The sequence below is a fragment of the Manis javanica genome, chromosome X, assembly GCF_040802235.1.
Source record: "Manis javanica isolate MJ-LG chromosome X, MJ_LKY, whole genome shotgun sequence".
Classification (NCBI taxonomy): Eukaryota; Metazoa; Chordata; class Mammalia; order Pholidota; family Manidae; genus Manis; species Manis javanica.
In genome coordinates this window covers 123,834,468-123,852,136 of record NC_133174.1, presented here as the reverse complement: position 1 = coordinate 123,852,136, position 17,669 = coordinate 123,834,468, and the positions used below count along the sequence as shown (strand labels likewise).

Below are 17,669 nucleotides of genomic sequence, written 5' to 3'. Positions count from 1 at the left end.
AAATCATGAGTAGAAGCAGCAGTGTTAGAAAACACTGTTACTACTGCTACTGTTCTCATGAAAATGTGTTTTGCCTCTGATAGTCTTTCACAGGCTTGAAATTTCAAACAAGAAAGCAAAGGTCAAGTTTGAGGTGGATCGACTAGACAAATGCCAAGGTCCCTTCCAGAGCTCACATTCTAGTAGCCTCTGCTTGGACAATGTTGGGTTCCCTGCCTCCACCCTGTCTTTTTGCTTATGCGATTTTCTCATCAGCTAGGTGACATGTGGAAGAGTAATACAAACAATATTGAGAAATGAATGTTCCAGAAGTGCCTTCACAGTCTTCACAAAAGTGTCAAACACAAAGTATCAGTGTTTTTATTTAATGAAAAGGGTATGAAAAAAATAATTTTCTTTCCATGAATGAACCATTTATGTCCAATGGGCGTATTGGAGAAGGAACAGTCTCCCAATTGTATTGAAGCTCACGTTGTACCTCTAAAACTGTAGATCAAATCATGTGCAAGAAGCTAAATTAATGAATATCTATGGCAACTGTTTTGCCATCACATGGAAGTGTGATCACTGAAAAGTGGGTTATTTTTTTTAATAATTAGAAGTGTTCTTTATCTATAAATAAAAGCTTAGGTATAGAGAAGACTAACCAGCTCTCTTCCCACAGTCTTTGGTCTTTATTCTCCTATGAGCATGTGACATGAGTTGTAATTTTTACAAAAGCTATGTATTTCATAAAACCTTTGCCCCAATAATAAAGTATGAAAAAATGTCAATACCAGTAGATATGTGAATATTACATAAGAACATCCATGTTACTCTTTGGGCCTCAGTTATCTCATCAGGAAAATGGAGATGATAAGAAACACCCTCCCTGTAGAGACAGAGCCACACTGTATGGAAATAACTCAGATCCCTCCCTGTTCTACAACTTGTATGATTCAATGTTAATTATGGACCAACAGATGTAATTCATGTATCCCAATACAAAACTATTAGATCAATATACTATCATATTAAATGGCATTTCAATGCTGGCAAGGCTGTGTCTGAGCAAATTGTGAAGTAGATGGACTTTATAATAACCATAATAACAATGGTATTTGCTATATTCATTGAGCCCCAACTCTAAGGCTCCATGAAAGAATGTTTTATTCATAACCATATTCCCAAAGCCTAGAAGACTGTTGATCCTCAATAAATACCTGTTGAATGAAGGAATGAATGACAGGACAAATAAATGAATGCATTGTATCCTGCAGTAAGCTAAGTAGTTTCTGACTGCTCCAATGTATAGTTGGCCCTTGAACAACACAGATTTGAACTGTGTGGGTCCAGTTATCCATGGACTTTAAAAAATATATATATTGGAAAATTTTTTGGAGATTTGTGGCAATTTGAAAAAATATTTTCTTTTTTCTAGCTTACTTTATTGTAAGAATACAGTATATAATACATCTATAAAATATGTGTTAATAGAGTGTTTACATTATTGTTAAAGGTTCTGGTCAAAGGTAGGCTGTTAGTAAAGTTCTGGGAAGTCAAAAGTTATACTTATGAAACCAATATAAAGTTGTGTATCAACTATACTTAAATTAAAAAAAAAGTTGTGGGTTTTCGACTGCGCTGGAGGGTGTTACCTCTAACCCCAGTGTTCTTCAAGGGTTAACTCTATATGTATTTCATACTCTGCCTGGTGCTAAGGGCACAAAAAGGAATTCAATGATATTCTGGGCCCAGAGGAATGTTTTTCATCTATGTTCTCTTGTAATCCTCTCAATGTAGGCATGACACTCGAGAAAAGTGAGGCTCAGGGAGGGCCATTTACTTATCTAAGGACACAGGGCAGTAAATGGCAGAGTCAGGATTCAACTCAGTCGGCTAAACCCGTAGTCTAACCTCTTTCACTGGGAAACACTGTCTTTCTTCTTTCTGTCTGTCTTTTTTATTTTCTGCCCTTCGCACAGAATCCCTGCAAGAAGAAATGCTGGGTCCTCATTACTTTGTTGAAAAGACTGCAACAGCCTCCCTTGCCTCTTTTTAGTCCATCCTAGGCCTCCTCACTTCCCCAGGTCATTCTTGCTGATGCTCTACTTTCATCTTTTCATTCTCTGCTTATAAAGCTCAGTGTTGACAGGACCTGGATGGCACTGTCATCCCAGGGCAATGTGCCCCCATGATCCAGCAATTTATTTCCTAATAACCTCCCAGATGAACTGGTCTCAGTCAAGACCGTGTCTGCATTGTCCTCAGACATCCCCACTTCTCTCTGCCTAGTGATTCCTCCCCATCCCTCATGGCTAAAGGAAGTCCTACCTTCTCCACTCCTTTACCCCTTAGCCTTGCATTGTCTTCAAAGTTTTCCCAGGTATGTCTTGGGCTTGGAGCATAGTGAGACATGGCTGTGTCATTGAACTTGGACGTAGAGGGCCTCAGTTTAAGACTCTGAACCAGCTTCCTCAGCTATAAAGTATGGAAAATAATACATACTTGGCAGATAATACATGTGGAAGCAATTCCTAAACTCTGCAGTACTAAACAAATGTGTTGTATTATGAGACTATTCCCACAGAAGACTTCTTAAACAAGGAATGTGACACTTGCAAATGATGCCATAGAAAGATTGATTTTGTGGTAGTCCCTGGGAGTTGGATGGAGAGAGAGGTTGGAGGCCAGAAGACCTGTTAGGAGGTTGGCTCTACAGTCTACACAAGAGCTAACAGAATGTGAACAAGGGTTGATCATGGCCATGGAGTGGAAAGGGGGACTCAATTAGTCCAGGTGATCAATGAAGAGAGAGGGAGGGGTGATGACTACGGCACTGGGAAAACAGTGGACAACACTGGCCCAAACAGGAAATATGGTGGCTGGATACCTGGAGGTGGGGCTAAAGCTGTAAACTTTTTGTATAGAGGAGCTCTCTGAGGAAGAAGGAAGGATAAGGTGCACTTCAGGCATAAGGGAAGAAGACCAAAGGGAGTGTAGAATTAGGAGACAGGAGTAGACTACACACATCAACTCCTTCCAAGGGGCTGATCCCTCAATTACTGGTACTTCTGTAAATTTCCAGAGGCCCGAAGAGGAGGCCGGCAACCTTGAAAGAGCAAATGGGGATGACTGTCCTGGGGGACACTCATTGCCTTGTGCTATCTTTGCCAATGTCTTTCTTCATACAGATATGGATCCTATCTCCCCAAACAGGTTGGCAGCTCCTCAAAGGCCTCTAGTCTTTCAAGTTTCTAGAGCCTTTGTAGAAACCAACCTTTGTACATAGCAAGTGGTTGGAAGACACTCCTTGCTTGGTTGCTTGAAAAACAGAGATGTGGAGTGAAAGAGGAATGTTACTTGGTGAAATGTAGGCTGAAGACAGGCTGAGTTTGTTTGGTAAACCTTTAAGAGTTCTAAAGTCCTCACTAACATTTAAAAGTCAGGAGATATCACATACAATTCTAACTCTTATTTCTCTGGGAAACTACCCATGGGTGAATGTGTACTATCGCAGGCATAGGCATTCAAATAAAAATAAAGCCTAAGAGAGCTCTTGGAGGCTGGGGCTGGAGGAATCAGAGAAAGCATAACCTCTGCTGAGGGGCATGTGTGGTGGTTATTTTGTACAGATAGTGTTTGGAGGGCTAGAAGCAGGAGCCATTAGTTCTGCTTGTGGAAATCCAAGAAGCTTTTCCCGAAGAGGTGATATCTCAGCTGAGTCTTGATGGATGAGTATGAAGGAGTTGTCCAAGGAATGGAGGGAGAGACAAAGGTATTCCTAGCAGGGGCAGGGTAAGGGCATAAGGAAGTCTGAGGCATGATGGAGAATGATGACATGTTCTTGTGGGGCTCAACACAAGACACAGGCTGAGGAAGGGCCAGGAAGAAAGCTGGTAGGGTACACTTACAGCCCAATAGCAAAGATTCAGATCTGTCGAACAACTTGGGAATTGATCTGGAAAGCGATGGGGTCCATGGGGGAGGGGGCAGGGTTAAGCAGGGGGTACATTTTTCAAGTGATGCTGTCAAAGGCTCATTCTGATGGCTGTGGTGGGGGGATGGTTTGGATAGGGTAGAGACTAGAGGGCTGCTGAACAACCAGCTTTCCCAAGGGAGGAAATCATATCCTATCCCTCATCCCCATATTTGGCAACCAAGGCAGCTCCCCAGCAGGCCAAGAGAAGTGCCCCCAAAGCTGAGACAGTGGACCTGACTCAACTAGTTCTTGGCTTGTAGGACAGCAGCAGTGAGCACGTGCTTTGAACTTTCTGCCCACTGGAGAATGTTTCCTAGGGCTGTATCAGGAGAAATGCCTCACCTGGGAAAACCAAGTATATCATAAGTATATTCTACCTAAGTCAGTCTTTGCATAAAACTCTTACCCAGCAGAGTAAAGTGTAAACTCCTTTTGGCTTGAATATCTCCCCTCCTTCTTCAGCTGATCAGCATCTGCCACATAACAGGTGCCCAATGAGCTTTTATTAATCTGAAACAGGGAGACTTCTATAGGATCTGGGTACCTGCACATTTACTGCTGACCCTGAGACCCAGACTACTGTGGCTTCCTAACCAAAAAATCACATGGGATTCAGTCAGAGGCCTTACATTTTTCAATCTTGGTTCAGCCACACAAGAGCTCTGTAGTAGTGGACAAGCCACACGACCTCACTGAGACCCAATTTGCTTATCTATTCCTTTTATAAACACTACAATTTTCGAAGAGTATGAGAGTGCACCTGGAAGCACTTTGCAAACTAAGTACTATACAGCCAGAAGTGGTGTATCCATAAAATGGAAGACTATTCAGCCATGTAAAGGAAGGAAGCTACCACATTCATCTTAAAAACACGAATATAAGTGAAAGCAGCAACAGCAAAAGTCACATTGCCTGATTTCACTTTTATATGAAATGGCCAGAACAGGCAAATCTAGAGGCCAGAAAGCAGATTAGGGGTTTCCAGAAGGGACTGGACTTCAATTGCTTAAGGGGGTTTCCTTTTGGAATGATGAAAATATTCTGGAACAAAATAGCAGTAATGGTTGTACACTCTTGTGAATGTACTAAATGCCACTGAGTCGTGCACTTTAAAATGATTAAAATGGTACATTTCATGTTTGTGCATTTTACCACAATAAAAAAAGCCCCAAAAGTGCTATGTGAGGGTTAATCATCCTGAGTTGTTGATGCTTGCATTCTACATGCAGCCCCCAATCTATCTTTTGGTGTTCAGAGAATTCACAGAGAAGGTGCATCTCCACTAAGGCGTCTCTTTGGCTAAGGAGCCTCTTTCTCGAAGAGAAGAGTTGGAGCGGGGGTGGAAGGAGGAAGGAGGAGCTACGGGCCATCTGAAAAGGGAAGCTGGATGGTATTTGTTTCATGGATTGCCAGTTGTTCACCCTGTTCGTATTTAAATGAAAGGAGGCTTTGAAGTGGGAGCAGCCTCTGAGCAGGACCTGGGGTGCCTGCCTTGTGTGGTAAAGTTCAGACTTGTCCAGATCCGTTTCTAGCCAGAGGTTACTGTTTCTGGTGGAAGAGGCTCAAGTTTTGGTTAATAATATATGAACAGGAAGAGCAGGAGTAAATTGGGGGGCAAGGAATGAGTTTCCCCTGGACATGGTGTGAAAATAAGCTTTCTGACGTGCGCTTCGGGGTTTGGGAGTGTTTTTTTCTCGCTCATGGTCACTGGATTTCATTTTATTATTAATGTTGGTTGCATCTCAGATCATATTCTCTTTGGTAAAGAACATCTTTAAGTAAATGCATCAATCAATGAAAGTTAAAAGTCGTGGGCTAAGCGCTAGGTAGCAATGCCTTGAGGACCTGATGGTTATCAGCTTGAGGACAACATGGTCTATTTGAAAGTCCCTCTAGAATGGCAGGAAACTCATCTGTAGTTGAGTTTGTATATTTGGAAAAACTCCTCTCCTCGTTGCTCAGAGTTAGATGTTCTGCCAACCCACGGAAACTCTAAGTCCCACTTATAGACTGGTCACAATCTGTTTGTTTATGCTGATGATCTCTAAGAGTTAATAAAATGTAGAAAAGTTTGCAGTGGGCATTCAAAATGACAGCTACCCTGGTTTCTACAGCTCTTCATAGCCAACCATGTCAACGTGGTTTATGAACAGCAGTGGAGGAAGTCTCAACAAACCCTGTGAGGGTGATAACTGTAATGATGGTTCATATATTCACCCTACGTAATTTTATGGGAATTCAGAGTCTAGCCAAATAATAAGTTCCAGCCCCTTTTATCTGCCCCGTTCCCAGCACACTCCCGAGGTGTCTGAGGCACTTCTCACCCTAACCTCTTAAGGCAGATTGTAACAATAACAACCATAATGACAAGTTCCCAGTCTGCGCAGTTCCCTTCATTAAAGGAGCCCTGGGAGTTTCAACAACACTCATTAATGGAATCTGACAAAGCTTGGAAGGTGGGAAGACTCGCCTTTTTTCAGTTTTCTGGTGGCTAAGCGGAGACTGGGTTCGAGAGAGGTTGAGTCTCTCTCAAGAGGCTTGAGGGTGGAGGGGAATTGGGGGGTCCCAGGTTACCTTTATTCCATGTGCCCCAGGAACCCACACCAGGGTTCTGGACCCGCTCCAAGTTGCTGGACCTACTAGCAAGTTGCTTCCCTTTCTCTGGGCCTGTTTCCCTATAGGCAGGAGGAGAAATGGGACCAGAATGTTATTAATGTCTCTGGAACCAACCCTGACTTTGTCCCATCGCTTCGAGGTTGGGGGGGTTTCTCTGCTTCAGAGTTTGGTTAGACTTGTAGTAGCAGAAACTGTGTGGGGAAAGGGGACGAGGTAGGGGAGGAGAATGCCTGCCAGGGCTTGTAACAAGTCGGTATTCCAGGAGCACCGTTTGATGTGAAGCAGGTCTCAGTAGGCCAGGTGAGGCTACACGGCCAGCCCGGCTTCCCAAGTGCCCCTAGTGTCTGTAGCGATACAATGCGAGTCGTGTCAGCGCCTTCCTTTCCTGAGCCAGGAGCCGGCGGGTTAGGAGCGCCCTCCGGCCTGGGAACCTGCAGCGGGCGCCGTGGCAGAGGGTGGGGGGTCGGGGAGCAGGTACCGAGGCTGGAGGGCTTCGAGCGGCTTTGGCCCGCGGGCAGCGGGGTCAGGTGGCCGAGAGCAGGGGGCCTGTCTTGGACGTTGGCTTCAGGACAAATCTGCAGCCGCTGGGTCTTCAGGACTTGGGCCTTTCACCGCGAAGTTTGCGATTGCCTATGGGTGGGGGGCGGCGGGCAGCCCCCCCGCCTCCCAGGAGGAGGAGAGGAGAGGAGGAGCCCGGCGGGGCGTGTCACGCGAGGGAGCGCCGCGCGCCGGGTGCGGCCCCCTAGGAAGTGGATTTAGCTGCTCCGGATCCAACCCCGCTTCCAGGTTTTCCCCCGTCCCGGCTCTGTGTGCTCCCGCCTGTCTCCTGTCCCCCCACCCCCGCCGCCCGCCCCCTCCCCCTGAGTGCCGCCCGCTGGGCCAAGTTTGTCGAGCGTCGCCGCGCACGCCGGCCAGTCAATCAGCGGCAGAGCTGCGGAGGGCGCAGCAAAGCGGCCGAGGGCAGAGGGAGCCGAGCCGAGCCGAGCCAAGCCGGGAGGGCGGACCAACGCCGGGCCGCCCGAGCAGCGCGCAGCGAGCGCCCGCCGCCGTCGCCCACACCCTCCGCGGCTCCCGCGGCGCCTGCCACCTCCCTCCCCACAGCCCGGTCCCGCCGGCCCGCCAGCTCGCCCCGCTCGCTGCCCCGCAGAGCCCCGAGGTCACCGGCCCGCGCCTCCGCTCCCTAGATCCGCGCGCCGCCTCCACGCCCTCCTCCTCCTCCTCCTCCTTCTCTTCTCCTCCTCCTCCTCCTCCCCCGGCCGGGCGCCTGGCACTGGGGACCGTTGCCTGACGCGCCGAGGCCCAGCTTCACTTTTCGCCCCGCGTCCCCTCTTCCCACTGCTCGCCTCCTTCACCTCCGCCCTTTGCACTCGCGAGCCCCCAACTCCGCGCCCCTTGGCCCGCGCCCGCCACTTTCCGGCCCGTCCGAAGGTGGGAGCGCGTCCGCCCCGGCCCGCGCCATGGCACGGTTCCGCTTGCCCGTGCTTCTCTGCACTCTGGCCGTCCTCAGTGCCGCGCTACTGGCTGCCGAGCTCAAGTCGAAAAGTTGCTCGGAAGTGCGACGTCTGTACGTGTCCAAAGGTTTCAACAAGAACGATGCCCCCACGCACGAGATCAACGGTAGGTGGGAGCCCCCGGGAGGTGAACGCAGAGACAGGCACCCTGGAGAAGGGGCCGTGGTGTGCCCCTCTCCCCGCCTTCCCCCGCGCGGGACGCAGGTAGTCAAGGGGGAGAAATGGGCAGGCGACCAAGCGCTAGAGTGAACCCCGGCGCAGAATGTCCCCGCGAACGCGGCCGGCCTTCGGGACTGCAAGTGGATGGGGGCCGTCGAGTTGCCCGGTGGCACTCGCGCGCTCTGTTCCCACCGTCCTCTCCGCCGCCGCCGCCGCTGTCTAGCCGATTCCAGGAAGCCCCAGAGGACTCTGGCCCGCAAAGTGCGTGTCAACATCTCTTTCGACTTTTCCGGGTCGAACTCCTTACGGGGCTCCCCGCTTTATTGTATGGGTGACTACAGGCCGGGTGGAGGGTGAGAATCGCCAGTGGGGTACTGGTGGGGGAAACAGTTTGCCAGATTCCGGGGGGCGCAGAACGTGCAACTTCCATTGATGTTCCATCGATGTTCTTTGGAAGCCCTCTCCCTCTCCCCGCCTCTCTTCCACTGCTGACGCGGATTAGGAGTTTCTGTAGTTAGAGCGACTTAGATCTCCCCTTTAAAAAGAAAACGATTGTCCACCCGTCTAAACCCTGACTTTTAGGAACTCTCCTGCTTTCCGAAAGGTGCTGGACTAGAAGGGTATTTTTCCCTCCTTTCTTTTTTCTCACCTCATTTTGAGGGTTAATTGCACATTCAATTATAAACCTTTGAAAGGATTACAGGAAGCCTGAATCTCTGTTTGGAGATGGTTATGCAAATGGAGACGCCGTAGCCTGTGAAAAAGCTCACCGGGTTTTGACGCTGGAGGGTGCGTGGGGCGTTTGTGAAAGCCCTTGGAAGGCTGGGGAGGCAGCTTTCCGGCGGGCGCCCTTCACCCCTCCTCGCGAGGCCGGCGGCCCTGGCCGGGCGGGTTCCCTCCGGATCCCACTTTCCCATTCGCAGAAGCCAACTGTTGCGCGCAGCCCCGCTGGCCGCGCTGGGGCCAGCGGCGGCGCAGGTAGCCGGTTCTCTCCGCGGGTTCTGAAAGAACCACGAATCTAGCTGGCTGCTGGCCAGAGTAAGCTAACGGAGAAGTGAGCGATTAGAGCCCCGGGGGCCAAGCCTCCATTCCGAACCTTTCATGGAAGTGAGCAGAGCGCGCGCCTTTGCCTCGCGGTGCTGGTCACCCGTGTGGGGCGGGCGGGGGGCCGGCAGCCAGCAAAGGAAATAGGGTAATTTCAACCTGGCGCTTCCAAACACTTAGGAAGACTTGGGGGTCATTTTTTGAAAGGGCTATTAATAACCTTGGAGATTAAGTGCAGTCATCAATTACATACAAATAACAAAGGTAATTGAGGGAAGTCGCTGGACACTTGTAGACTGTAACGGGCATCTGTCTAGAAATAGAACCCAAGAAATGGTTGGAGCAGCTTGGGAGCCCCTGCACCTTGGCAGTTATCAAGTAGCTCGCACGCTGCTGATTAGAGAGTGTTTGCCCTTGAGCTGCCTGTCTTTTTGGGAGCTCAAGTGTGTCCTCACAGCGGCGCGATTTTATTGGTTGTAGAGCCCTGAAAAGCCCTCTTTCTTTCCCTTCTCCCTCCCGCCCAGCCAGAAAAAGTGAAGTGAACCAGCAGCCTCTGAAGCTCGGGGGCTCCGCAGGTCAGACCTGGGGTCTTTGTGCCCTGCTCAGTTTGGTCCTTGGCCCAGTGGAGATGATTGGCGTGAAGGTTACAGTTGTCATTCTCACATTTTGAAGGGATAGATGCAGCAATGCCCTTAATGGGAACGTGACAAGTTTTCATCTTCTGCTCATGTGAACAATATGTGTCTTTGAGATGGACGGGCGGCATTGACGGAGTGGGTTGTGAAATTGCCCTCCCCACTTTGTCCAGCTAAGCTCTGTGCTGGCTGGCAGTGGCAGGGCATCTTCCCCAGCCAGCATCGCAGGAAAAAGGAAGTTTGAACTGTGCTCCAAAGGGTGTGCTAGGTGTTCCCTTTGATTGTCATGGCCCCTAGAAAACACCTGAGGAATATTTTTGCATAAATGTCTGTCAGGACATTTGCCCCCCAAAATTGGAGAGTTATTAGTGACCAGCAGCAGGAAATGGAAGCTAATGTGCTCACACCCAAAACATTTTATTCTTTTTGTCTTGTCCTTCGTCTCCCTCCCAGGGCTGCTGCTTTTCTTTCCCCTTTTGAATGACCTACTGGACTGCATTCTCCTGAGGAACAAAGGAAGTGCCTTTTTAGCTGGAATCCTTGGAAGACCACCAAGGACTTCAGCTCATGCAGTGCAATTTCGCACCACTTTCAACAATAACAAAAATGCATGACTGAATGGCTGAAAAATGTGGAGTGTTAGAGGCATTCATTTGAGTCTAGGACACTGTCACAACACAGACAGACTCAAGTAAATACCTTTAGATGGCCAGTATAGAAACAGGGGTAATCTTTACCATCGCCCTGGCCGCTCCACATGCACATATTAGACTTGTCTTCCCTGGGCTACCCTCAGACAATTTTGGTCATTTTGGGAAGCAGAGGCAGTACAGTGATTTGGGTTCAGGCTGTGTCTGAATGAATGAATTGCCAGGCACTTTCCCCAGTGGGGTGGGGTGGGAGGGGAATCTTTATTTCTAAATGTAAAAAGTCCAAGATGGTTTTCCAGGCAAAGGGTCACAAGGTCTGGGTGTTCAGCCCAAGTTTAAGGTTTTAGACCCTATGGCCTTGTACTTGCCTTCTAGAGGTTTGAACAGCTTTAAGAAATACTCCATGTTCTTAAGGAGTCTCAGTCTTTTTAGATTGTAATTAAGATAATTTGATGTGCTCTCAAGGATGCTGGGGAGTATGTCATGCTGATGGGCCTTCCAACTGAGGTCCTGCATTGCCTATCTGCTTGACCCCTGTACTTATCAAATAATGTGTAGCCTGGATGCCGTGATCAAAAGGGATATTTATTTAACACAAAGCGTAGGTTTTGTTTGGCATTCAATGGGTGTATCCTTTTGGAGCACCTACTGTGTGCAGTATTATGTGCTGGGTATCGTGGAGGCAGCAAGAAGGGCAGAAGGGGCCTCTGTTACCAGGACCTTTCCAGGCAGTAGGGAGATGAGCCATACACACACATTGGAATACAGCATGGTATGTGAGAAGTACCATGTGAGTGGTACAGATGAAGAAGGAGTGCCCAGAGAGTTCCAAGGGAGAAGGAAATTGGGAGTAGAGTAGTAACTAGGTAATGCTAGTTCACTAGTTTAAAAAAGTGGTATTAATGGTAATGAAAAATTTAAAAGTCTGTTTTCATTGTCTTTCCCTCAAAGCCAGAGTAAATGCTAATGTGATAATTAGCATTTTAATACTAGTCTAATCTCAAATTGTCCTTAAGACTGTGGCACTTGGTTAGAAGCTTTCTTATGCTTGCCAAAAGTCCCTTCCATAGTGACACTGAGTGATACCAGGGGCAACTTGGTGTCATAGTTGTGGTTATGAGTTTTTGTTTCCTGTTCACAAGCAATGCACTTGTGTGGACACATACATACATATGCACATCTGTATGCCTCAAAGGATTCTGGGAATTCTGTAAACCATGTTAGGATTACATGGAAAAATGCATGTGTGTGTTAGAGAGGTAGGAATAGTTGATGATACTGAATTCATTATTGTATGTAAGACATTGTATGTCTTCCAGGTTTGTATTTGTTGCCACTTGAAGTAGATGGGTTGGATTTTGCAGACAACTTGTGATCTTCCGTTGGGATCATCTGTTGGGCTCCCTGTGTTTCAGTTGAGAAGAGAGTCTAACTGAGCCGCAGGGCCTGTCAGCATAGAAGTTGTCCCAAGAAATGGTCTGGACATACTTTAAACAACTTAGCAAAAGTTCTGGCTTATGCAGTTCAATCTCTAGTTAGAATGTAACAAATATAAAATGCTTGATGCAGCATAATTACTATTTTCCTTTTTTATTTGACTCACATTGGGTTGCATGCAATTTCAGGATTAGCTGGAGACTAAATAGAGAAATGGAAAAGGAAGTTTTTTGTTGTCTCTACAAGGGAAACAACGTCAGTCAGTGTTAACTAAATCTCAGTGTTAACTAAATTGGTTGGAAGTGAGTCTGCCTCCCCAAGAACATTAACTGTTTCAGTGCTGAGGTTCTTACCATGCATGTTCACAGAAAAATGCAGTTTGGCCTCATGAAAAGAGCTAATAACTATTGAGTGCTTTCTCTGGGCCTGGCCCTACTAAGGACTTTACCTGATCGCCTCATTTAAAGTCCAAAACAACCTTATGAAGTCAGAATTAGTAACTTAATCTGCATCTTATCATCATCCCCATTTACAGACAAGGAAACTGAGATTCAGAGGGATTTAGAAACATGCCCAGTCTCACAGCTGGTGAATAGTGGAGGTGGGACTTAAACCCAGGTCTTATCTCACTCAGAGTATAGTCTATGCTGTGTACAGATAGTAAGACAAAGTACCTTCCCAACTCCCAAAGAAAGAGGGCTGGCTTTAGAAATGCAAGCTATGAGAGGACCATCAACTAACTAGTAAAAGACCATCATCACGGCACTTTTCTGATGCTGTAATAGAATCCAGTCATGTCCTTTGCAGGCAAAGTGTTATACGCAGACATAGACAACCTGGTGGTGACAGTAGAAGGAATATAAATTATATTTCCCGGGTCATGGGGAGTCGGTGATGGTTTTGGAGGATTAGAATGTCATTAGGCTGTTAGGAAGAGAACTAGTGGTCCTTCATGTTAAGGGCTGTGAAGGCAAGGGAAATAAAGGCAGGAAGAGCTGTTAGAAGGTCGTTTTATTTAAATAGTTCTTAACTGAACTACCTGCCTCTTGTCTGGTTGTCCTCCCATTCCATCCTGAACATCGCCAGCTTCATTTTAACAGCATTGCTGTGCATGGAATCATTCCTCTGCGGCTTCACTGGCTCCAGGTATCTCAGATGATACTTTGAGTCACTTCTGAACTCCCCACGGTTATGTGCCCTCTTCCTCCTAATTCCCTGCTTAAATCTCATCCATGGTCTTTGCACATAACTGTCTTGTATTTTAGTTTTGACTGTATGTGCAGGCACACATGTGCCCCTCCCTGTCGGCAACCTGAGGACAGAGGTGGCAGCTCCCAATGTTCTGTGTGCCCCAAGGTTCAAGTGAGATAGCTTAATGCAATGTTTGTTAAACGTGCAGGGGTGGGGAGGATGACATAGATAATTCTATCACATTCTCTGCCAGGATACTAGTGCTGTAATGAGATTATACTGCCTCATGATAGATTGTCATCCCATGGTCTCTTGCTCTCTTGGGAATCGTTTGGATCTAAACATAGTTAAATGAAGTAAATTTAGAGTAAATCTCCATGATATGTTGGTATAACTTGGAGAATGTTTTCATTCTGCTGGGAGAGTACTTGTCTTTACTACTTAATTCATAACTGAGTGCTATAGGAATTTTTCAGAAAGACTCAGAATTCTGTCCCCCCACATCCCCGTTTTTGAGATATGTTTAAAGAAACAAGCAATTGAGACTTCTGTGCTTAGGCAACTTAAAGCAAATTTAGAAGGGTAATTTAACACTTTGGATTCTGTATAAAGAGCTGTGTAATGCACATCAGTTATCTTTTAAAATAAAATCTTAGGTTTGTTGTCTTTACCAAGTAAAAAGAACATAGGCTTAAGTATATCAGAATATTTTATATAAGCAGACACACTAAAATACAAACAGGTAAGAACTAGCATTTTCAATTCCACTTGGTTAAACACAGGCTTAAGTATATCAGAATATTTTATATAAGCAGACACACTAAAATACAAATGGGTAAGAACTAGCATTTTCAATTCTACTTAGTTAAACATCTGTTGCTTACTTAAAGAGAACATAAAAGTGCAGAAAATTCACGAAGCAGTTCCATCCTGGAGGTAATTTGAAATATTATATTTAAGTTCTGATGTATTTAATTCAGCAATCTGGTGGGAGAGAAAAATCAAAGAGATCCATCAGCCAGGTATTCAACTTTTGAAAAAGAAACTCTTAACAAATGTTAGAAATTAGGAAAAAAATTGAATGGAAGAGTTGAAAAAAAAAAGTCAATAACCTCCAGGAAGCCTGGAAACTATGTAAAAACATCTTATTGGAAGCCCAGATAAATGTGTGCCAGACATCAAAAAGACCAGCTGCTTAGGGGAAGAAGAAAAGAACCCGGCATGACTAACTGGCAGAGAAAAGAGGCTGCTTCAGGGAAAAAGCCATCTTTCACAAAATGGAAAGGGTTTAAGCCACAGGAAGAGGGAAGTCCACGAGGTATGGCAGGGCAGGTACAAACTAGAAAATGAAGAGAGCTGAAAGAGAACTGGAGGTGAACCTTGCAGGGGATTTGAAAGAAAGCCCATGTGATGATAATGTTGAGAAGGATGGCTAAGGGAGCCCAACTTAACCAGAGGAAAAAGCAACATGGCTTCTTGAGGGGGAAGCCATGCCTGATTAATCTCCCAGAGTTCTTTGAGGGAAAAGAAGCAAATGGTACAGGGAAGCAGATAATAGATACATCACTTGGATTTTCAAGAGTTATACAGTGGACTTCTAAGGCAAAGAACACTCAGAAAATGCCTTTACCTTTTAACAGGTTAGGGGTGGTGGTTTAGTGAGTGGAAATAACAGGAAGAAATCCCACTGCCCTAGATAAGAGTAGTTTACATGGAGAGGACATGGCTTCTTGAAAGAGCAGTTCTAGCCTAGCTCTGTGACAAATGAGTTGTATGCTACCTTTGGTGAGTTCTGTCTCCTTTGTCTGAAAAATGGGAGTGGGGGTGGTAGAAAGCTGGATTAGATCAGGGATTCTCATCCCTGGCTACACATTAGAACCACCTGGAGAGCTTTTAAAATCTAATGCCTGGGCACCACCCCAGACCGATTAAATCATACTTTGGCAGTGGGGCTAGGTCATGGTAATTTTTAAAAGCTCCCCAGTGGTTCTAATGAGCAGCCATGGTTGAAAGCTACTGTCCTAGATGCCCTCGGAGGTCCCTTCCATCTCTGAGACTGTGCTCCTAAATTTTTCAATGGAATTTCATCACAAAGTGTTGTCTCAGAAGAGAGCTTTAATTTAGACTCAGTGCAGGCTTGTTTTAATTTTGGCCAACTTGGATTTGAGAGGAAGGTCTGTCGAGCTTGGAAAAAAATAAGTTTTAATCAAGATGCAAATACAGGCCATAACCACTGATGCTTTGCGGAGGGTAGAGAAATAAGACTTGGCCATTGAGGGTACTTTAGAGAGAATTAGAAAGGAATCCAGCCTTGCTGTCATTTGTTAAGTGTCAGTGTGCTAGGTGGTATTTCTTGTCTTTCTCTTCATTGGTAAAATAAAAAGTCTCTTTATCCCCTACTTTAATGTCCTCTTTGCCATGTGTTTATTCTCTTCAAGTATCTTATCAAGAAATAGAAGTACAGTAAATCCCTAGGCTTCTGTCCTGCACAACCATCCAGAACACAGCTGGGAATGTGGAAGTAAGCAGAAAAGCTAAATGATGGAAACAGCTGTCATAAAGCCCATGCATTCTACTTGGAGAAAAGGCCTTCAGAAATTTATCATGAACAATCATTGATTGAACAGCTCTTCTATCAAGAGCCGAATATGAGGCACTGGGGATTCAAACAGGTTTAAAATGGGAATCAAGCTGTGTGATGCTTGCGTTCAAATTAAGTAGATAGTGATTAAAGGTGAGAAGATAAAATACTTTGGTTATCTGGCATCCCAGTCCATGACTGATTAGAAGTAGCAAGTTGTGCTTATTGGGGAGTGGAGGGGTCAGGGGAAGGGATGGTCTTAGAGACAGGCAAGACTTGACATCTGGGACAAATGAGAGATGACGGAGTCAAACAGGATGGGGGAGGCCAGGAGCCAAACAGTAGAACTCAGAACTTGCTGATGTCTGCGGTTTGAGGCCTTTTACGATGGAGTGAATGCTCAGAGTAATGTCTGTAACCCTTGAAGGCTCACTAGTATATTTCAGGGCAGTGTTAAATAATTGTTTTTGCTGATGCTCTGATTTAAATGTTCAGAAAGTATATTTTAGAAAGAGTGGATGTATTTGGAAATAAAAAAAATCTTGAAAGTGAGGCAAGTTAACATTTGCCTTTTTAGAGTAGCTAGTTTCCCAACAGTGCCGGATCAATGAGGAGTCAGTCCTATATGTCACTTTGTGCTTTTCTTAAAATAATAAGTTAAAGACAGTATGTTAGTAATTCAGTGGCTTATCCCCTTCAGAGCTTTTGGTTGTTGGTTTTGTTCTCCTGCACCTTCTCTCCTAAGGCCTCTAGAAGATCCAAGTTAGATTTAGTTCCTAATACCATCCCGCCTGCTATGTTCAGCTGGCAAGGGCACGATTCTGACCTGAAGTCACAAGAGGCAAGAGCTGGCTTTTAGGTGACAGGTTTAAATATTTGAATATCGGTTCCCCTTTTAAACACGTACCAAACTGAGCAAATGTATAGCCGTAACTAAAACCCTAGAAGGATAGGAGTACTATGTTAAGGATGGGGTCACATTTGATGGCCCTTGTCTCTGACCATGTGGATGTTTGAACATTAAAAGAAAAAAGCCCTTCTTGCCAGATCATGCTAGACCTGAGAGAGCATGTATCTCTGGTTTCTGTCACACTGCATGGCATATGGCAGGTGTTCGAGAAATTTTGTGGTTCAGAAATAAGCTGAAGCATGATTTTTGGCTTTTGTATTAATTCTAGGAGTATTTCTATTCACCCTGTTTAATTTCATTTTAAGCTATTTACATTATTACAAAATTTCTAATACAATCAGTCCTAGATGCCTAGGCAAGAAAGGGCAAAGGAATCTTTTTTTTTTTTCAAACCTAGAAAGTAGTGTTACTTCTTGGCTGGCTTCGTGGTGGGAGCCAAGTGTTTGATGTGGTTTTTTTAATCCTGGTAGACAAATGTTTGCTTCTGCTATTGTCTATTCCAGACATTAACAGAAACTCAGCTGTACATGCAGAGGTGCTTTTAGAAAAGAGAGGCTGCCTTTTCTCCTTGTTTCAGCCTCTCCTACAGGTGCTCACTTCCCTCTCCATCCCCGGGAAGGCCAGGTCTGGCCCGAGGCAGGATTGCTGTCTCTTGTCTAGTTTAGCTCAGGGTCACCTGGTCTCTGCTTCATCCCAGCCATTCTTTACACGTTGATCCTTTCTTCTTACAGTTACTTTGTCACTTGGCTCTCGCCAGCCTCTTGAAGGCGGGCCCATATCTCATATTGTTGGGCTTCTGTCTACAGGAACAGCCTGGAAGAGGTTTCTTTTGGACTGTAGAGGTTTCCTTCTCCAAACCCTTGATGTCGGCTTCCGGGCGAGTATTAAGCCGCAGAATATTTTTTCCTTCAGTTATTGTTTTCTTCCACCACATGGTTTGCCTCCATTGCATTTTCAGTCTGGTTGTTTGGTCA

General features: G+C 45.9%; 1 protein-coding gene across 1 annotated transcript in view; it reads left to right on the top strand.

Moving 5' to 3' along the window:
• Window positions 1-7,526: 7,526 nt before the first annotated feature.
• Window positions 7,527-17,669, top strand: part of GPC4 (glypican 4) — a 100,232-nt gene continuing 90,089 nt past the window's right edge. The window contains exon 1 of the mRNA XM_017658774.3: window positions 7,527-8,194. Within this exon, the coding sequence (XP_017514263.1) occupies window positions 8,035-8,194 (160 nt within the window). The 5' untranslated portion in view covers window positions 7,527-8,034. The remainder of the gene's footprint in view (window positions 8,195-17,669) is intronic.